This window comes from Orbilia oligospora (genome assembly GCF_000225545.1).
Source record: "Orbilia oligospora ATCC 24927 unplaced genomic scaffold scaffold00097, whole genome shotgun sequence".
NCBI classification, from domain to species: Eukaryota; Fungi; Ascomycota; class Orbiliomycetes; order Orbiliales; family Orbiliaceae; genus Orbilia; species Orbilia oligospora.
The window spans coordinates 855,829-877,056 of record NW_011645654.1 but is presented as its reverse complement, the minus strand read 5'-3'; the positions used below and the strand labels follow the sequence as shown (position 1 = coordinate 877,056).

Below are 21,228 nucleotides of genomic sequence, written 5' to 3'. Positions count from 1 at the left end.
ATACTCTCGATATAGTAGGTAGTTTAGCACGAAAATATTATAGTAGTATCAACTTCATAAACTCATATTGATATTTTTATTTTTCCAATCGACATGGATACGTATTAACTTGCACAACCGTAGTCCTCTCGCGAACCAATTAATGCGAACATTAATTTACCACCCAAAAGGTCCCTTCTTTCCTGAACTAACTGGTGGACCCGGTTTACTCGGCTGCACCAATCCGTTATCACCCCAGCCATCATTGTTCACCGGTCCCGGCTTATCCCAAGCATTATCATCATTTCCATCACCCCACGAATCTTCCCCACCCTGTCCCAAATTAGAACTCCAATCAAATTTAATTTCCGCCGCAGTTCCAAAGCTCTTTCCTTTCCCGGGAGAAACTTTTTGTATAAGTTTCCCCTCCGGTGTAGTAAAGAATACCCTAAACCCAACATCGCTATCGCTAAACGCCAATCTGGAGTTGTGAGCTATCTTAGCAGATCCGAGGACCTGTCCTTCTGTATCATCGGACATTGGGTCGATTTTGTGGACATATTGGTCATCGGAGCCTGGGTATTCATAATTTCTGTAGTATAGAAGGGGCTTGTGTTTGCCTACTTGGCCTTTATCCCATACCATAGCCGCGAATGAAGTGGCGTAGGGAACACCGTAGACCATCCAGTTCGGGATAAGGCTCCATTTCCCACCTGTGGATTTGGTTTGTTTGATAGCTCCGGCGGTGTTTTGATAGAAGCCGCGGATACAGGGGGTATCCCAGGTTAGATTTACGAAGGATAATTCTGAGCCTGGGAGAGGGTATTCGTCTCCGATGTCGACGTATGCACCCATTGACCAAGATACGGCGTTATTGTTGTTCCATTTTGCTAATCCGACGTATTCTTGGATATGGTCGTCTCTTGCGGACTGGTAGAATAGTCTAATTTGTTTTTTGTGTTAAGATTTGGTCCGAGTTTGTAGTAATTCGATCAACGGTATTATGCTTACCTGATATGTTCCTCATCTTTACCCTGCCAGTTTACGGCACTAAGTCTGCTGTAAGACGCAGCTTTGGTGTTCAATTTATTGGCGCACTTGAGTTCGCTATTGACGAAGATGCATTCTCGAATGTAATCGTTTCTATCGAGGTAGAAGAGGTGCACTATTTGTTTGAAATCTTCCACCCCGTATCTAATAACAGCCAGGGGGGTTCCTGGAGCTGGGGCAGCTGCTCCATGAAGAGGAAGCTTGATACGCTCAGATTCCCAATCAGGATCCAGCACAGTGGGGCTTCCGTTTTTGAATAGGTAAGTCACTTTGTAAAGACTATAGGAGTTGGATTGGCAGAAAAGGTTCTACATGGAAGCCTTGTTAGCGCCTAAGGTTCTTTTTAAAAGCTTGAAGGCTTTGCTCAATTGATGATACTCACGAGGTACATCTTCGCTGCTCTGTACTCGTATCCATCGACGACGGCATACGAGGTTCTATCTAGCAACTTATCCGCACCAGCACCCGAAACTAGATCCTCCAAGTTAGCGTACTTCTTTCAAACAAAGTGTAAAATTATAGTGTAAAGGGGAAGGGGAAGACTACAAACCCGGCGAATCACTAAACGGATACTTCTTCCCAATCCACTCCTTATCCAAATCCGAAAGCACCTTCGACCTCTCAACCACAACACCCTCCTTCGTCCACTCCTTCTGCAACGGATAGTGCATAATACTCTTCGGATCCCATTGTGAGCTCTCAAATCCCCGAGCCTCAGTCATAGGTTGAAAATTATAGTAAGCATGATAAACCGTACTAGCCTTTTTCCACGACGTATTATCATGATACCATTTTACCACGTTCTCTGGAATCCAGTGAAGTCCGGAGTTGGGGTTCATTTGTTCGTGTTTACAACCTATTGCGTGTCCGAATTCGTGAGATGCTGTTCTTGAGAAGTTTAGAACTGGTTCATTGCCGTCGAGGTCGAGGTTCATGGTTCTGCGGTTGTCGTAGCTGTCGTCTCTGGCAAGTGTGCCGACTGCGGAGTAGGAGCCTGGATTTCAAAGATTTAGAATTAGTTTCATGCACGGCCATGATGAGACTTATTTAATATATTCACAACCACTGTAGCAAACAAGCCACGAAATAAAGCATATAAAAGGAAAAAAGAGAAACATACCATCTTCCGCAGAAGTAATCCTAATAGTAGCATTATCATCATCCACAAACTTAAACTTAATATTCGCCCACCGCTCCCACATCCGCCCGTAATGCTCCACCAAGTGCCTATATCTAGGAGTCTTTGTGTGCATACCCATAGAATGCTGTTCCGGGTCGTCATAAAACGACACGGTGAGAGTTTGTCCATTTTCCCACATATGTTGCCGCTCCACAATCTATCATAAGTCAATTATATCGTGTCAATTAATTAGTAAACTGGATCTTTTACGTCCCCCTCCCCCCCCGAATTTGGATTCTAGGAGACCGAGGGAGCTTTCATAGCCAAAAGACGCAAAATTTGAGTATAAAACTTACCAAGCGCATCCGTCCACCAGGAAGGTCATTCTCGCAATGAAATAACTGAAGACAAGCCTCCTTTCTAGTTTCCTCGCCTGAAGACATCGTATTGATATTCAACTAACTGATCTCGCCGTAAAATACAACAAAAGTTAAGTCAAAAGTGTGTTGTCTTATCTCCTTAGCCTGAGAGACGAAAATGCAATTTGAAAATATCGATATATATGAAATAGAAATTTCAAAAAGACTTAATGGAAAGAGGGCCCAAAGGGTCATTTATAAACTTCAATCCTCAAATGAGGGGTGACGAAAGATTCCTCTACGTAGCTATAACCCACTTTTGTAAAACTCACAAAATCGGCTTAACGTACAGATAATCCCCTGCATGCATCTGGCGTGCATCAAAATCGTCCGTCTTCCCACGGGTCCATTCCCACAACCCGTTTCGAATTTTCCCTTCTATACTCAAAATTTAAAACCAAAGACCATAAGTGCAAGCAAGTTTTAGAAAGACTTTTAACCTCCAAAAAAACCGTTTGTAAATGCCATGGGCAAGTGCGGGGTTTTCAACATCACTATCACAATACTGATGATGTCGATAGCTCGATAAGTGTTGCAATTTGGACAGCCAAAACAGAAACTCGTGCCTTTTAGTTCAGAATAAGCGATTTAGCAGCATCAAACCTTTAACTAGTTTACAAGATCTATAAGATATAAAGTAGTACACGCAAATAGCGATCAATATCTAGAGTTACAAAGCCAATCTTACCCCGGGACTAAGTACAAACTGCAAATTTATAACATTATAATTTAGCCAACTGACATGCCCAGCTAGATTTAGTTACACGAGTAGAAGAAAATTAAATATAAAAAGAATACCCCAGCGCCGCACCATCAGCCTTGAAAATATGACTGGAAAGACGATGTATCATCCTGCCAATCACTCTGATTAGCTGGTTCAAACTGGAAGGGCGTCTTTCCAAAATTTACGGTACAACTTAGGCGACAATCTGAAAGGCTCACAATAGGCAAATATCGCTGCTGGGGAGCATACCCCCTCTCGCACGCAAACAGACCGTTGAAAGTATAGAATAACCTGAGTGAAGATGTATTTACCCCCAATCCGATTGTAATCTCAAGCTCCTGGTTCTGGACCTTCTCTGACTTGTCTCCTCGATCCGAATTAAATACCGATGGGAAGTTCTGTCTTATATTTAGCGTTTCCGCGGAGAAAATGCGGCCGAACGTTTCAACAATAATTTTATCCTCCTGTTCTACGATGGCGACGTTTCGTCGGCCACCGGCGTCACGCAGTTGTTGTATCCCCATAAAGCTAGTGGAATCACATCTGAGGCTCCCTATTAAATCAGCCATCTGTTTTCAAGTGACCGAGTATAATATGTGTAGCGAAGACCAATACTCCTATTGCTAGGCTAATCTCCGAAGTTTCGATACAGCGACGGGGTTTTGCTTACACGGAGTATCTATCTCTCTCTGAAACTGGCGGAAACGTTACTTCAAAGTAAAATACAGAATCTGGTGGAATCGGATGATCCCCATGAATTTTGCAATCAGAATAGTATGCTCCAGTAGACGCTAAATAAAAATATTGTTTTAGTGCTGAGTCTCGAATAATTTAAAAGGCATGGGTTTAAATTTGAAATCTTACGTATCGACCAGGAAAGTCCATCCTCGGAGCCCTTAGCAAACCCACCGTAATAAACCACCATTCGTGAGGGACTTAAGATATTTTTAATAGCTGGGCCCTTTCTCGGATTTTTTATTTTGTCATGGAGGCGCGGCTGGCAGTGTTGGAGGATATCATGAACACGCCAGTTATGTTCGTCCTGACAATTCCCCAGCTCTTCGTACTCTTCAAATAGCTTCCAGTTGAGTATTTCTGTGAGCTTTTCATTTTGACATGGCCATAATAAGGTATCCAAAATTGATAGCCGTAAAGGTTGGGGCGATATATCAAATAGCCGTTTGAAAGTTCGCAGAATTTCGCAGTCTATTGGTTTCCATTCATCCACGATATCAAATTTTAGCACAAGTTGGGTGCACCAAACATCAAAAATGTTTTCGTTGTCTCCATTTCGAACAGTGATATCCGGTTTCGAATCTAAAAACCAGTTCGTCTGTGTGCAGTTAAATCCTTCCGCAGCGTAATGAAGTGGAGTTTTTCCATTCAAATCTTGCCCAGCCAAAGCCCCCCGAATAGCTGAAGTGTCCAACCACGACATGATTGATTTCAGGGCTGCTTCATCCCAACTAGTTTTAGACAGGGCCATATAATGAAAAATATTCTTGCCGAATTCACCGGGGGCAAAAATCGGGTGAGGCTGTGCCTCATCTTCATCGAGGGAGCTGTATTTCTCTAGGAGAAACTCGATCATAGGCATGTTATTCTTGCGAAAAGCGGTCATAAGGGCCGTTTCCCCGCGTCCGTTCGTTCTTTTAAAATCCAAATTGCTCATATCCAAGAGTTGAGCAACCTCAAGGGTAGAAGAAGAAGTAGAAATGGCAGCCAAAAGGTGGAAAAAGGTGTTTCCAGTTGTGTCATCATCATCAACATCAACCCCAAGTTCTATCAACTTCCTAACTCCGGCAGTAAAACCTTGAGTGATTGCTTCAAAAAGGGGACTTGTGCTTTTTGCATCTTGAGCGTTAACGAGGTCTATCTTCTTGTCGCCACCTTGGCTCATTGATACTAAGATATCACAAATCTGGAGGACATTTTGAACTTTGTCATCAGGCGGGCGACGGGAAAACAAGTAGTGGAGAGGCGTCTTTAGGTCTTTGTCCACTGCGTGAATATTCTGATGTGCTGATATGAGTATGAACTTGAAAAAGTCGAGATCCTGAATTTTTGCTGCATAATGGAGCGCCGTTGCTCCAGAGTCGTCGGTTGCGTCCACCCTTGCGCCTTCACTCACCAGAATCTTAGCACTTCTTATCCATGTGCTAATATCCATATTTTTCTCGTGGTCGGCCATCTGAGAGAGAACGCACAATAGCACCGGTCCATTATAATAGCGCCCTCTGCGGGATGCCGCGTTAACATTCGCGCCGTACTTGATAAGGCTCTGTAATGCTCCTGGATAAGGTGCCGCGAGATATAAAGGGATAGATCCATTTACCATTGGCAGGTCAACCTCCGGAATATTCTGAACATCTTTTTGGTATGTTTCGAAACCCTCAATCCCTGCCCTAACGGCCCCGGACTGAGTTAGTGTACTTACAATTTTGAATCTTTCCTGATGCCTGGCTTTCGATTCTTTATTATTGTCACCCAATAGGAGGTCGATAACAATTTGTAGACCAAGCGCAGCCGCAATGTGGATTGGATGTTGGCAAAACAAGGAAACCTCTTCACAATCCCAACATGAGTATGTGGGCGTGCCGAAGCGCTTCCGAAAGACTAGAAGAATCCACCGATACCAATTCTCTGGTTGCATGAAGATAAAGATTTGCTCTCGGAGATCGGACCACTTGCTCTCGAGGTGACTTTTGCCACTAATCCACCATTTGTCTAGAGTCTTTAGGTGGATATGCCAATTATCGACCTCATATCTAGAGTAGTCTTTTCCCGTTACTAGTTCCCAAGGCATATATTTGTCTTGGAAGGATTGATTGCTCAAGGCCCGTACTTTTAGCCACGAAAATGTAGGAGAATCAGTGTACTGTTCGGATTGCAAGAGTGTACGGGTAACCGCAGAAGCCTGCCCGTAGGAATGGATTTTGGAAGGATAACGCACATATATCCAAGGTTATTGACATGTGGGCTTTCCGCTCGTTAAATAACTCGTACAGGCCGTCCCCATAACGAACGAATGATGCTAATGAGACGCATGCCCACGAAGAGCGTTAAATCCAGCACATAAAATACGAGCCATATTTATTGAACGATATAATTCGGGAGGAGGACATACGAGTCAGTGTGAACTTGAACACTACGTTTCTTTCATCATCCATATATCTGCTGAAACCTCTTTTTTCTTTAACTCCTGGGGCTGTCATTGCGTGTTCGTCTTGTATCCACTCTCTTATAGAGATATCGACATCGATCAGGTTGGTATCTTTCTTGATTCTGAAGAAATCTTGACCAACGGTCTCCAAATGGTAAATTATATTTTTGATTTCGGGGTCATCTTCCGGGTTGCCTTGGACAACATCATAAGATACGTTGGTCGTGTCCGCAGAATGTGGAGATGTTACCGAATCGACATCGGTCTGTGTTAGATTAGCATCGTTTCGTGGCCCAGAATTCCAAGACCTGTCCTTAGCGCTTCTATATATCTCCCTATAGTGGTCTGAGACTTCAAATACCGTTATTCCAGAAACACCCCAGACGACCCACTTTAGTACTGTAATTATTAGTTCCTGTTGATCAGCGGTTAAGGATTCGAGGGCTTTCATATATATCTGCCCGATTGAATCAGGTAACCGGTTTATTTTTTTCGTTCAGTGGTAATTTGGACGGCTGCTGGAGGTGTGCAATAAACATCCGCGCCAGCGCAAAATCTCCATTTGCTCTGTTTAGGATAATGCCGGATATCCTAATTAATTCCGAGTTGTAGAGTTCAGGGTGAGTGTTAGGATCAATTCGGCGAGTCAAGAGTGCTTTAACATCATGTTGAAGGAATGCATTGAGGTCTGGAGAGTTTCTCTCAGCTGTAATTTCAATAACGCCGATCCAGGGTTCGAGGTCCTCTGACACCCTCTGGTTGGGGGTTGTTGAAATACACGACTCATGGGGAAAAGAGTCGCTAAATGGTTTGAGTTCTGCCGTGATATCAACAGTATTTCGGACTGAAAATACGACGCGTACACTCTCGTTGGCAGCAGCATTTCCAGAATAGGCGATTGACTTGAGCAATTGGACTAGACCCCCTTCTTGTCTGTCGTTGCACTCATCGAGGGCATCCACTAGTATGTAGACGCGATAGAGTCTGGATGCAATAATACGAATGGATTCGCATATCGATTTGATATCTGTCGAATCGTACCTTGGTATTCCACTTGATCCAACCCCGCTCGATTCCCTAAGCTCTGGATTTAGGATGCTAATACACTCATCAATAATATCCTCGTTGTCCTCTGTATTCTGAACGCGGTTTAGCAGCTGATATAATATAGTTTCCAGTGCCGTTCTCGTATTTTGAAGCTCGTGATCTCCTCTTTTGAAGAAGAAGTATAGCACAACCGATTTCGAATTGTCGCTCGAGACGAGACCGTTAGTACCTAGCTCCAACCTCTTTCTTAAGCACAACATTGCCATGCTCTTTCCATGGCCCCTACGACCTTTAAGACACAATATTGTTCTTTTTTCGATATCAAGGTTCGCTGGTGGCCCCACCCAACTTTGGTAGATATTATCATCGAAAAGCCACTCCGCAACTTGCCCGTTATTTCGCTCGCTCAAGATGATATTGGCGCGGTCACTAAGACCTTTGAAATGTAATTTATGTGAATTTGGCTCCGCTATTTTCTCGGTTTGTTCTTTGAGTCTGCCCCGCTTCCATTCATAGTGAAGATCGCTGAAAACTTTTGAAAGAAGGGTAACGGATTCTTCCATGATTCGTTTGGTCTCAGCAAGACTCTTTTCGGCTTCTAAAGGTTTTGAGAAACAGTGTAAGTATAATCTTATAGATATAAAAATATAGATGAAATGGAAGAGCGATAGCAATACAGACCTTGGCCCTTCTCCAGAAGCAAGTCCTCGAATTGTGCTTGTGCCGATTGGACAAGTTTATTATATGCGTCCATCAACCTCCCAACCCTTTGTTTCAAGTTATTGGTGAATGTCTCCTTTACCGTTGACCCAATTCCTAAAAAGTAGTATCGTCAGCACTGATATAAACGTGACCACCCAAGCAAACTACATAGTATCAACATCCCAAGAAGGGAAGCAGAATTAAAACATACTTTGGAAAAATTTCCGATCACGATGAGCCAGCGAGTGCCAAAGAAATTCAAAGATGGCGTAAAGGAGCTCTGGTACGTCAACTTCCCAAATATTAATCTTATCTAACGCAAGACCCTGAGTTTGATCAGCGCTCAGCTTCGCCGTCGGAGAACAAAGCGTGTGTCTTTCCCATCTTAGACAATCTCGAATCATTATCGCAATACTTTGACACGTATCGCATATCATAATCCGCAGTTCCTGGGATTTAACCGCCACCTATCGATATCATAATTTAACAGATGATACATTCCAATTAGCTTGGGTCAATCCAACGATTAAGTGTAAGACACTATACTATATACTCACCGATATCAAAGAAGATATCCCAAACCAAACCAACGACACACTCTCCGGCGCAGCAGAAACAGTAGCATCACCCCCTTTCTTAATCTCAACCAATACCTCCATCAACCGCTCCGCCTTCTCAGAACCCTTCTCACCACCACTCCTACTCGACACCATATTACTACATATCTCAAGAAGGTTCTGAAACTCCTTCGAGCCCGAAGCCTGAGTGTCGAAGAAAAGATTCCATAGGTCGTTTTTCTGCGGCTCCGGATGAGACTTTTTGATGGATTCTTGGAATTTCTTGATTGCTTCCCCGTAGCAGGTAGCGAATGGGGTGCTTGTTGGAATTGAAGTGGTACCCATTTTTATGTTAATTAAAAATGGGATTAAATGAAGACTATCAATAATATATTGATACCCTTGCTGGATTACAGTTATTCGAAAGCCAATCCGTTAACCTAGATTTCTACGCAAAATGTGGTAGTCAGTAATCCATGCATGGTATATATCAAAAACGCGAATCCATGTAGTTAAGTTAATTATTGCTGAACCAAAGCGGGGTACTTGCATGTACATGCTCACACACAAAACCCACAAAAGCGCATGTACTTCCTTGATATGGAAAATTCCTATATGTATAATAGACCACCTACTATACTCTATAACTATCCAATAACAGATAGTTTCTATGATAATTTTATCAGTCTATTCGAATTCAGAGATTATGTTTATATGTACTATTTATAAGTCGCAACTATCAACTTCTTTGCAGGACAAGGGTTCTTACCTTTGAGAAACTCCAACTCGAAAAGTGGAGCAGTTCAATTGTTGTAATTTTGTTATCTATCATTAACGTTTCATTATCGGCATGCCACCACTAGATTATGGGACTTTCTTCAATACATCAATGGTGCTACTGCTGATATCTAAATAGGCTTGCTGAGGTTAGCTTAACCTAACTGGTTTACGGTGCCCAGGTACACGCTAGTCTCTCCATAGCCTGCAACGTACCTCCCAAAAGCGGACATACAGCCTAGTTCCATAATTATAATACATAAAATACCCCCAGATTCGCACACTTCAAAACCCGTGTATAAGTAACTAGGTAAGTACGTAAGTATAGAAGATTTATAATCGGTACTAAAAAACCGCATATACAGAACCAAAAAGCAATCGTGGGTCAACAGCAATAATAATAATAATAAAAAGGAAGACTAATGCTACTAGCTACAAAAAGCATACAAAATCCCCACGCTTCCACCCAAACATTAAGTACAAACAAGAAGGAAAAGGACAAGGGAGAAAAAAAAAAGGGAAGTTTTAATAATAACTTTTTCCAAACACCTCTCTAGCTATCCTTCTAACCACCTCGTCTCCTCCATCACATGCATATCAACCTCCAATTCTATATCATTTCTCCTCCCCCAAGAAGAAAGAAAGAAAGAAAGAAAAGAAAAGAAAGACAAAAAAGAAAGATTCTATGCAGCAACCTCCTCCTTCTGTCCTTCCTCTGTCGCATTACCAGCAGCACCAGTCTTCTCCCCTTCAGACCCACTACTAGCATCCGCGATCCTCGTCAATTCATTCACAAAACTCGTGCCCCAAAATGCACTAGTATACTTCGTCACATATCCATAAAGCTTCTGATGATTCGCTTCTCTCAGATCATCAGGCATGGTGATAGCATCATAGATAGCTGTTGCCAATTCATCCGTATTCCATGGGTTGACAATAATACTGCCGTTCAAACTTTGCGCTGCTCCTGTAAACTCGGAGAGGATCATGACACCGTGACGTTTTTGTTGGGAGGCAATGTATTCGTATGAGACGAGGTTCATTCCATCACGGGTGGAGGAGACGAGGCAGACATCTGAGACAGCGTAGAGGGCGACTAGTTCGTCGAAGGAGACGGATTTGTGCATGAAGTGGATAGGCATGAATTCAATTGTTCCTATAATCAAACATTATATAATTAGAAAAATCCACCCCTTTCCAAGGATTATGAGAAGATTTAGAGGCTTATGACATACCGAATTTACCATTTATCCTACCAACAAGTTCGTTCACCACAGCACGCAGATTTTGATACTCCTCAACATCTTGTCTGCTCGGAACGGCAACTTGCACAAGCACAACCTAATTCTCATTCATTAACTACTTCTCTTCACACCCTAATACCTAAGAAAAAGAAGCAACATACCTTTCCAATCCACTCTGGATGCTCCGTCAAGAACACCTCAAGTGCATGCAGCTTCTGCGGCACTCCCTTGATATAATCCAACCGATCGACACCAACGATCAACTTGACACCCTCGAACTTCTTCTCTAGGGTCTCAATTCGGTTCATGACCTTCGGTTGTGTCAAGGCCTCCGAGAACTTGTCAGGGTCGATACCAATAGGGAAAGCTCCGACGGATACCATCTTGCCCTGGAACTCAACACCGTTGGGGGTCGTATTCAGACCTCTACAAAACAATCATCAGTAAAAGCACCTCCTCAAACCATCAAAACCACCGACAAAAGTGGTGGTGGTGGGGGAAGAGAAAGACATACAATATCCTCGAGCAACTACTCAAGAAATGCCGAGCGTAATCATAAGTATGAAACCCGATAAGATCACAATGCAACACTCCCAAAAGTATATCATTCCTGACTGGCAATATCCTGTAAATCTCACTGCTGGGGAACGGAGTATGTAAGAAAAATCCGATCTTGACATTCTTGATTTTATCACCGATTTCTTCGCGGAGCATGGCGGGGAGGAGCATGAGATGGTAGTCGTGGACCCAGATCAGATCGCCTTCTTTGACGACGGCAGCGACGGCTTTGGCGAATAGACGGTTGGCGTCGCGGTAGGCGATCCAGGCGGGTTCGTCGAAGGAGATTTCACCAGGGTGGTAGTGGAAGAGAGGCCATAATATCGAGTCTTTGGGATAATAAGTTAGTATAATCCAGCTTTCTTCAACCATTCTCTTTCATATAGTCCGGGAAATATCATACTCGAGAAACCGTTATCTATTCACACACCAAGTCAGTTTCACAAATCCTCCAGAAAAAAACCAGAAGAGGGGAAAAGATAGACATACAATGCTTATCCGCCAAATCATCCGACAAATAGACTGGCACAGCGTTATACTCATCGTTCAATTTATTCGCCACAAGCTCCTTCTCATCATCAGGAATCTCCCGTCCAACCCATCCGAACCAATGGAACGTTGTCGTCTTCGCCAGTCCCGAAAGACCGGTGACCAGACCGCCGGAAGACATGCTGAAGTCGTAGGTACCATCATTGCTTCGCTTGACGGTGATAGGCAACCGGTTGGATATCAACAGGAGAGACATCTTTTTCGTTATTTTCTTTTTCTCTTTTTGATTTAAATATAAAGAAGGTTAAAAGATTTTGACCTCTGTGTTAAATCACGTAAAAAAGAAAAATGAGCGGGTCGAAGTGACTGAGGTAGTAGGTCTATAATGGTCGGTGGGTGTGGCTATGAGGGACACCTTAGCAGTATAGAGGATGAAAGAGAGAAAGGGGATTCGTGATCTGAGATTCAACCGAGGGAGCTATGTTAGCCGCGAGACAAGGCTTGAGGAGGAGGAAGAAGAAGAAGAAGAGACACGGAAGATCAGAGCAGAGCAGAGCAGCGGGATCGTCGAGGAACGTTAGAAGTAGTTAATTTTTGGTGTTGCACAAAGTGACGTATTTCATTCCCAAGCTAGAAATGACCGCACCCCGCCAAACAAACAACAGCTCTCCAAGACCCAGATATCGATATGTCAGATCAAACCAGATAGAACCCCCCAAGAAAAGGGCATTTAACCATATAAAAATATATAAAAATCTGATATAACAGAAAATCCCGCCTCAGATTTTATGATATTTTGATTTGATTATAACTGACTGGCTGACCGACGGGCTGACGTGCAAGCATTCCATTCGATTATTCCTCTCGATTGCATTACAGTTTGATATTACCCCTCCATATGCAGCCCAACTCCGAGCTTGCTTTTTTGCTCTTTTCGCTGCTTTGCTGCATGCAGCATTACGCAACAACCACCACAATCACAACCACGCAGCGCTGCTGTTGAATTCCGCTGGCCGTTGTGGTCTGTGCTAGACAAGCTTCCAGATATCCCCGATACTGAATCCGAAAGGATATCATATCGATCCGGAATCGAAGTGATAACAATCGCGAAGGATCAAATATGACAGAAACAAAACCCGGCGTGGAGAAGATGAAGAACGGGAATATAGCTACTAACCTCAAGTCGATTTAGATCCCGAGATATACAATCAACCCTCGAACGAACCAATTGACTAACAGACAAATATACCGTCTAAAGCCTTTCTGACGATAAAAGAGAAGAAGAAGAAAAAAGGAATCCGATCCAAAAAAAAATCTACAAAAGAAAGAGATCAATCCGACCCCATCAACCTAGCTATATATATCATCGGAATTTCTATTCTTCCAAGCCCATCTCTCTTTCACTCTTCTTCTTCTTCTTTTTTTTTTAGTTAAAACAAAAAAAGATATATATCCCTCTCCAAGATAAGGCTCAGAGCAAGAAATGCCACAGAAGGACAAGGTACCCGTGGTCCCCTGGTTATGACCATTGAGGCATTATTCCATACCGACCTAGCTAAGGCTAGCTTACCTCGTTCCTTCTCCGTCGCATTTTCCTTTCTATACCATACATACCGTCAGAGAAGAAAACGGACTGATCAAAAAAAAAAAAAATCGCTCCTTAGATTTCTGGCCAATCGGAATATCTAATGCGATCACGAAACGCCCTGTCCACTTCGCAGCTGTATTTTCGCTCTCTCTCTCCCGGGTTCGACGATAGGATTTATCATAATTCAGGTACCGGCCGATGGACCGCGTATCGGAGGCAATTTATCTGTCATCTTTACTTCTTTTTTATTCAATTTTTATTTAATTTATTTTTATTTGGGTGGTTTCCCTATCAAACAATTTTCTGACGTACGATACGGTGGGATGCCATATGTCGGGATACCATACGGCTACCGAAAATATCGCCGCGCTCCACTAGAGCCATACACCCCGCACCCATCCCTCCAACGCCAAAATAAACTCCGGGTCTGCTCATATGAGAATATAATACCAACTTCAACTTCTCGCTCTCATTTTTAATTAAAAAATCAAAGGACAAAAAATATTAAAACCCATGAATCCGATTGCATTCTGCTGCTCTGATCAAGTCGCCATAAAAAACACCCGTACCATAAGAATACTTCCCCTACTTCCTCTTCTCATAAGGATTATCCGTCAACGGCACATACATAACCCCATACTAAAATCCCCGTTAGCACTTAACATGCCCCCCAAAAACCCCAAAATAAACATAAAATATAAGTATTAAACTTATATATAAAACTCACCTTCTCACTCATCTTCACCTCCCCTTCCAAATCCTTATCGACATGCCAAATCGCCTGTTCAGAATACCCCCCTTTCCTCTCCACCGGAATAAACAACCTCCCAGGTTTCGAAAGTTGCTCCACAAGTTCCTCATGTACTTCCTTCGCCGCAGCACCAACGTGAATAGCATTATACGGTGCTTTCTCTTTATAACCTAATCTCCCATCTCCCTTGATAATCGTAATAGTCCCGTCGTCAAGCCATGCTGAATGAGTTGCGTCTTTTCGAAGGTTTTTGATCGAGAGGTCTACTAGTTCTTGGATGTGTTCGATGCCTACTATTCGGCCGCCGGGTTGGACCTTTTTTTGAAAAAAAAAATAAGTTTATATTAGTAATTAGTGATCATCTTGGAGGTTGGAGTTGGATGCGGGAGGGGGAGTGTACCATATGTGCCATCACGGCAACTAAATATCCACTCCCACTGCCAACATCTAAAATTGCAGCACCGGGTTTGAGATATTCGATTATCTCCTCGCATGCCTAGCGCATACATCTTATGTTACCAAAAACCCACATATATGGTATATAGGTCAAGAGAGGTAGGACTTACATGACTATGCATATGCGGTGCCGAAATCTATCAATCTCATTAATAAACCATAACCCCCAATAAACTTCAATACACAACCTACAGTAGCAGAATACCCAATCGGCTGTGGAGCATCTTGATACGGATTCGCCGGTGCAAAGTGTGCTCTGTCGACCTACATAGCCCCCCCTCATTAGTTTAAATTTAATTAAAATAATAACCCAAATGATAATTTATATCTATGTATATACATACCTTCTTCATAGCCTCATAAGTCTCTTTATTATGTATCAACCCATTCCGTTTCATATTCTCCACCAACTCCGAATTCGACGTCCCAGAACTCCGCCACGACATTTCGGAGTATAATGAGAATCGGTGGTTAGTATATCGTGATGGGTAGTTGTACAAAGAAAAGCAGTAGTTGGCGAGTGAACGGCCGTATAGATATTGATACGAATGTCGTGCGACTCTATTCGTCAGTCGCAGATACCGTGAGGGGAACGTCGAGGAGAACACGGTGGGTGAGGTCGTATATATACCGATACTTAAAACGCCGGTTCTCTTTTTATTTCTTTTGTATTTTTTTACATGGAAAATGATGATTTCTTATCGTCGGAAATGTTCGTCTTTTCGTAGAAGTAACGATCGATTAATTAGTTAAGTAAAAGCCGTTAGTTAGTAAGTTTATCAACGTATACGCCATAAGTTGACGTTTGTGCGGCGGCCGTTATATTATAATGAATATCAAAATGTGGCGTCGGCGTTTAACTTTTTGGGGGAGCCCTTAATTCAAACGACGTCATCTCGCTGATCATTCTTCAATCGGAGTCTTCAAACGGATCATCCCCCGTTGACATGGCATGCAGGCCGCACTGTCCTCCCCCGCATTTTTGTCAACGTGCGCGTGGATAACGTTAAACTAAAAGCCTCGAAATTAATTCCCAAATTCATAAATTAGTTCAAGTTAGATATATTGAGTTATCAAAAAGGTCCAGAGCTTGAGCCGAGTTGATTCCCCTGTTCTGGTTTATAACTACCTGAATAATTTATGTATGTACACAATCGAGATGTCAAAGCTTTCTTGATAATATAATAGGAATTGGGATGTTTAAAAAAAAAAAAAAGAACGCCAAAGAGGTGCTGCGAGTTTCTCCACTTCTGCATATTGTAACGAAAACAAAACGCCCGTAGGTAGCAAATTTAGATGATTAAAATATGGAAACTGAAAAAAGGGGGGTGGGGGAAGCAGACACAAAGGGAAAAACAGAGGGTGTAGCTGACGGTTGAACGAAATGTTATCAGAACTGTATCATATACAAAAAGGGAATGAATAAGAGAATCAAGAGAAAAGGCCACAACCGCAATGCTTTAAAGAAAGAATCACAAAGTATTGGAAAGTAGTTGGTGATGATAAGTTAGACCAGAGACACGCAACGTTCCAATAGATGCAACCGATAGACACCCTCCCTCCCCACGGAATCCCAAAATCAAAATCAGAAATCAACGAAAACCAGATATTAACACCAAGTATGTGCATTTGCCCTATATGATGAAGCCCCAAACTATACAGATCGATCTGGGTTTTCTCCCTCAGCGATCACAGCAACACCGAGTCCCCGATCTGGACTTGCAAGAACCAGTTGCTCTGTCCTCCTTGCTCTCAGGAAATCTGCGACCGCTCGTATAAGAATAAACCATCCAACGACCATGAGGACGTAGCTAAACCACTCATTGCCAGTAATTGCATCCGACGAGGAAGTGGAAGAGGCCGCAGCAACGACGTCGGTTGGTAGAGTTCCTGAGTTGAAGTCGTACGAATTCGGGTCTGATGGCGTAGACTCTGGTGTTCCGGGCCCACCATCTGCTGGCGGTGCTGGACTGTCGGAAGCCGAGCCGCGCATATAGAAACCATATTGGACAAGGGTGATACCGAGGCCAGCTCGGGAACCGTTTTTGGCAGCGTGGGTAGTATGGAGAAGGTAAGTGAGAAGGAAACCGATAAATTGGAAGGACAGAGAAACTACAATTGCTGTTAATGGCCTATTTCATCAAGCTGTGGGGTAGTAATTTGGGAAGGTGCGTACTTAATGCATTCCAGACGAAGGCAAAGACTGAACCGACAGGGAGACCATCAATAAAGACTTCGTCCGGGGACATTCCGGGAGCAAGGATCGTGGTTTCCCAATACGGGGGGGTCGCATCGGCGGCGGCTTGTTCGTAGCTCTTTCCGGGATATTAGTTTCATGATAGGATATTTTGAAACATGACATGTTAGACTAATCAACGTACCGGTGGATGCTCTTCAAGAGGCTTCTCGGTCCTAACGGACGGTTTGGCACTAAGGTTGGCAAAGACCCCATCATTGCTCGAGTTCCCAATCACTCGCCTCATCGCGGCTCCCGAAGGTGTTGTCGATGTCGTCGGCTGGGGTGTTGGTGTAGAAGATGAGGGCGCAATATACGGCAAAGCACTTTCATAATGTACGGTCTCCTGTGCCGCTCCCCGACCCCTGTTATGACTTCTCAGATCGTCATCTTCATCGTCGCTGGAGTCGAAAGAATCGGCGAGGGCAGTATTCTCGGTAGGTTCGACGGGTGAGATTGGGGATTCCGGCCTGGATCGGAAGGACGGTGGAGGGGAGGTCGGAACACCGGCAGCGCGGGCGTCTCCATGGTCGTCTGTTTGAACCTGATTTTCAAGATGATGTTAGTTATTTTATCAGGTTTATATTTATATCCGACCGAAACAAATTTGAAGATTTAGGAATCGAGTAGCGGGAAATTATGGGAAGTCGTACTCGTTCGTATCTATGAGCCATGGTGACGATGACGAGGCTTTTGTCAACGGCCGGGTTTTAAAAGTAGCGAGCCCCTTCTTTCAATAACTTCTGGCAATCGTTGAAAAGATTGACCTTTGTTGGAAATTTAACTAACGGACGGACGTCTCTCTTCCTGTATCGGATATTTCGTTTTTATGACAGGAAGGGAAAGGAAAGGGAAAGATAGACGAAAGCTGGTGTCGAGGATTCGAGATGGAAGAAGAGGTTGTTAATAATAGTTGAAGCCGTTCAAGCCAGGAATGAGCATGAATGGGGCAGATGGGAATTTAACCAGACGCCAAGCACCACCAGAACCAGTGTCGGGGCGCACTGGCTGACTAAAAAGGGAGAACCTTCTCTTCTCAGAACTTCTGTTCGATAAAGAACTACGTATGCCGTTTACGAGTTCTCTATTTTACTTTAAATATGTAATGAAGCAGGTATATTCAAGAGAGAAAGGGGGTTTAGTTGGTTCGTCAGCCAGACAGTCCATCAGGCCCTTGCATAATATTCGATTCCAAGCCGCCCTTTTGTAGCGCCGACGCTACGATACTTCTTTCCCATCTAATGCCATTCTGACCACTTAACCAACAACTAGACTGCTTTTAATACTTAACAAGGGTATTATATATAATAGTTAGTTAGCCCGTGCATGGCATATTAATATTCCAATTTGAGAATGCAGTGAATATAATTCCCAGTAGATTATATTAGCTGCCCTCGAAGATGTAGGCATAATACCCAGGTCATATTGATTCGATTGGAGAACGGTGCAGGTCATTCCATCCGTCATCTGCCAGGCGCAGCACAGCACATTCCAGAAACCCCATGCCACACAACACAATCCACCGCTCCACTGCTCCACCGCTCTTACTCCTCGTCTCGAGACCCGTCTAGCCTAACCCGAATTCAATCCATCCGAATTCGAGCTTAAACATCATCCTAACCACCCCGCCATCACTACGAAAATAAAAAATGGACTACGAGACCCCTCCTCCCGCCGGTACCAGATTCGCCGTCGACCTCGATGATACTCTCCACGAGGAAGGAGAAACTCCTTCCTTCCCTGCTTCCCTCTCAAACGGCCTGATAGGTGATGTCGCCGAACGTACCGTCTCATCAACAGCCGTCGCACCAACTTTCGATCCATCAAAATCATCAACAGGATTTCCAGCCCATACAAAACGAAAACGTCCATCTGCTTTCCGACAACAGAGAAATGCTGCCGCTGCCTCCGCTGCTCCAAACCAAAATGAACCGGTTCCTCGATCCGTGTCGACGGGTACTGGTGGTGTTGGTGGTGGTAATAGCAGAATAGACGATATGTCTTCTATCCGGGCTGAAAATGCTTCGATAGTCGCGAATATGACATCACAGGAGAGAGATGCCGAAAGGCAGGAACTTATGGATTCATTAAGTCCTGAGCTTCTCCAGATGTTTCTTAAACGAGCATCATTAGACGATGATGTGGAAACATCACGACCAGCAAGAGTGCCCCAACCGCCAAAGGAACCAGTTCCAACCCCAAATGCTGCTCCCTCATCATCTACAAATATATCACCTCCCACAGATACACCCACATTATCATCATCAACATCTCAACCTCCACCATCAAATCCCACCCATTCACACCTCTCAGACATCCCAGAATCAGCATTCCCACCCTCCATCAAAATCCACTTCCCCCAAGCTCCCATCCCATCCACAGAACCCGAACCAGACCCTGATTCCCCCGAATTCCTCGAGCATCTTCACAAAAAATACTTTCCAAATCTTCCCACCGACCCCCAAAAGCTCGCATGGATGGTACCCCCTTCCAACACCGAACAAGACCCACTTTACGCACCCACATTATCATCAATCCTCCCTTCCTCGGTCCGTTTCGACTTTAGAGGTCGTCTTCTCGCTCCCCGAAAATCCCGTGCTGTTCCTGGACATCTCGGACTTCATCATCATGCTGATTCACCGTTAAGTGCTGGGTATACAATCCCAGAATTAAGCCATTTAGCCCGCTCTAGCTTTCCAGCGCAGAGATGTATGGCTTTTCAAACGTTAGGAAGGATACTTTACCGTCTCGGTACAGGGTCTTACTCCAAACCGAACGAGGAACTCGAAGATCCAAATATTGCAAATGGAGATACCCAAGAAGATGCTCGAGCCCAGAAGGAGAACGAAAGGAGAATAAACACGCCACTAGAACAATCACTTTGGCGTTGTATCCACGAAGGCAGGGTTTTGGAAAGTCTGCAGGAGGCTGGGAATGGTGGTAAGAATGGAGAGGGTAGTTCACATCTAGGAGTTAAGAACTATGCATTAGAGGCATTGTGGTTATGGCAGAAAGGCGGGGGGGAGAGGTGGAAAGCTGATTAAAAACGTTATTATAAAAGCGAGTGTACGATATATATTTTTTCTGGTCCGATCTAACGATATATGGCGTAGTATATCTGCGATTGATGATTTTATGCAGCTATGAGATCAGTTATCTTGGAAAATTAAAAGAATTTAGAATTGATCCCGATGGATATTTGGGTATGGAGCTGGGTACACCAGATCGCCAATTGCAATAGAAATCCAAGCCACTACTAAACTACATTACTTGACCCAGAACAATAACCTGAGACGAAAGAAAATGAAAAAAAAAAAAAGGAAAGGGGCTGGGGTACACGCTAAAGCAAATCAAAGCAGTCCGTAACATATTGTGTAATTGCTCTCACCGCTAGTCCAGTAACGCCAGTACTATATCGGCTCCTCAAGGGCGAGAAAACAAAATACCAGCTCATGAATCCATCAACGCCTCGACAACCTTCATCTTGACTCCAATCCACGTAACGAATGTTTCAAAACACTCTTCAGGATAATCTCTCACTTCTTCAAATGTTCCTAGATCCATAATCGTATACCCACTACTATCAAGTTCTTGAGAATCAGCTGCTACGTGGGAGGGGGGGCTGTTTTCTCGGGCGACCTGAATGTTATAAAATTTCATAAGTTCCCAGAGAAGGTTTACTACACAAGAGGGTTAATATAAATTGAATAGGAGATATATATTACTATCTTTGAAGGATAACACCTACAGTTTGATCTTAACCTCAACAGAGCTCTTACACTCTGAGGAAAGCCCGGCGGGACCGGGTAGAATACCCGTCGATTTTCATCAAAACGAACAGTAAGCAGTGGTTCAAGCGTCGAGGTCTTTTTCCGCGCGTGGGAATTGAATTGGCGTGCCCCGGAATTATTCACAATTCTATACATACTACAAAAATACCGAAAGTGGATTAGCCAGAAGAACTACTCGAGCAAAACCCGCTTTCGAAATTCTCAAGTACTACGAGAATCAACTAGTTGCTGAGAGAGCAAGTAAGTACTTACTTAGGTGCATACTCATCAACCTTCTTTTCCAAAGACCCCAGTCTTCTCTCTACCGCCTCCGGCTGGTTCTCAACTCTATCCAAACCCCGCTCGAATTTATCAAACCCCGATGATAGAACATCATGACAATCCTTCAATACGGCCAATGCTCCATTATGCATATGTGTATTCTCGAATTTGACAATTGTCGTCGTTATAGCGTTACTGGATATATCAATATCTGTCGACTTTTTTTTTTTTGCTATTTTTGCAATGTATATTAGCTATTAGGTAGGTAAATAAATGTCAGAGTAGTAGCTGAAGGAGCATAACTATAATTAATTGA

At 43.6% G+C, this 21,228-nt stretch overlaps 7 protein-coding genes across 7 annotated transcripts; 1 reads left to right on the top strand and 6 right to left on the bottom strand.

The window, feature by feature from the left end:
- Window positions 1–156: 156 nt before the first annotated feature.
- On the bottom strand, window positions 157–2,592 carry AOL_s00097g251 (uncharacterized protein; the record flags this gene model as incomplete). The annotated part of the gene is made up of 6 exons (XM_011126084.1): window positions 157–922; window positions 991–1,337; window positions 1,412–1,500; window positions 1,580–2,023; window positions 2,150–2,366; window positions 2,506–2,592. The coding sequence occupies 6 exons, from the start codon at window positions 2,590–2,592 to the stop codon at window positions 157–159; spliced, it is 1,950 nt and encodes a 649-aa protein (XP_011124386.1).
- Window positions 2,593–3,381: 789 nt separating this feature from the next.
- Window positions 3,382–9,106, bottom strand: AOL_s00097g250 (uncharacterized protein; the record flags this gene model as incomplete). The annotated part of the gene is made up of 8 exons (XM_011126083.1): window positions 3,382–3,835; window positions 3,963–4,083; window positions 4,157–6,136; window positions 6,420–6,846; window positions 6,935–8,100; window positions 8,184–8,318; window positions 8,416–8,671; window positions 8,762–9,106. The coding sequence occupies 8 exons, from the start codon at window positions 9,104–9,106 to the stop codon at window positions 3,382–3,384; spliced, it is 4,884 nt and encodes a 1,627-aa protein (XP_011124385.1).
- A 1,115-nt stretch (window positions 9,107–10,221) lies between these two features.
- On the bottom strand, window positions 10,222–12,085 carry AOL_s00097g249 (uncharacterized protein; the record flags this gene model as incomplete). The annotated part of the gene is made up of 6 exons (XM_011126082.1): window positions 10,222–10,694; window positions 10,774–10,879; window positions 10,944–11,208; window positions 11,297–11,669; window positions 11,744–11,758; window positions 11,830–12,085. 6 exons carry the CDS (start codon window positions 12,083–12,085, stop codon window positions 10,222–10,224), a joined length of 1,488 nt encoding a protein of 495 aa, XP_011124384.1.
- A 1,917-nt stretch (window positions 12,086–14,002) lies between these two features.
- Window positions 14,003–15,070, bottom strand: AOL_s00097g248 (uncharacterized protein; the record flags this gene model as incomplete). Its single annotated transcript, XM_011126081.1, has 6 exons — window positions 14,003–14,056; window positions 14,145–14,483; window positions 14,569–14,664; window positions 14,735–14,761; window positions 14,817–14,888; window positions 14,969–15,070. The coding sequence occupies 6 exons, from the start codon at window positions 15,068–15,070 to the stop codon at window positions 14,003–14,005; spliced, it is 690 nt and encodes a 229-aa protein (XP_011124383.1).
- Window positions 15,071–16,278: 1,208 nt separating this feature from the next.
- AOL_s00097g247 (uncharacterized protein) lies at window positions 16,279–17,534 on the bottom strand (the record flags this gene model as incomplete). Its single annotated transcript, XM_011126080.1, has 4 exons — window positions 16,279–16,736; window positions 16,801–16,939; window positions 17,006–17,404; window positions 17,514–17,534. 4 exons carry the CDS (start codon window positions 17,532–17,534, stop codon window positions 16,279–16,281), a joined length of 1,017 nt encoding a protein of 338 aa, XP_011124382.1.
- A 975-nt stretch (window positions 17,535–18,509) lies between these two features.
- AOL_s00097g246 (uncharacterized protein) lies at window positions 18,510–19,904 on the top strand (the record flags this gene model as incomplete). The annotated part of the gene is made up of 1 exon (XM_011126079.1): window positions 18,510–19,904. One exon carries the CDS (start codon window positions 18,510–18,512, stop codon window positions 19,902–19,904), a length of 1,395 nt encoding a protein of 464 aa, XP_011124381.1.
- A 406-nt stretch (window positions 19,905–20,310) lies between these two features.
- On the bottom strand, window positions 20,311–21,064 carry AOL_s00097g245 (uncharacterized protein; the record flags this gene model as incomplete). The annotated part of the gene is made up of 3 exons (XM_011126078.1): window positions 20,311–20,540; window positions 20,609–20,778; window positions 20,904–21,064. 3 exons carry the CDS (start codon window positions 21,062–21,064, stop codon window positions 20,311–20,313), a joined length of 561 nt encoding a protein of 186 aa, XP_011124380.1.
- Window positions 21,065–21,228: the final 164 nt, after the last annotated feature.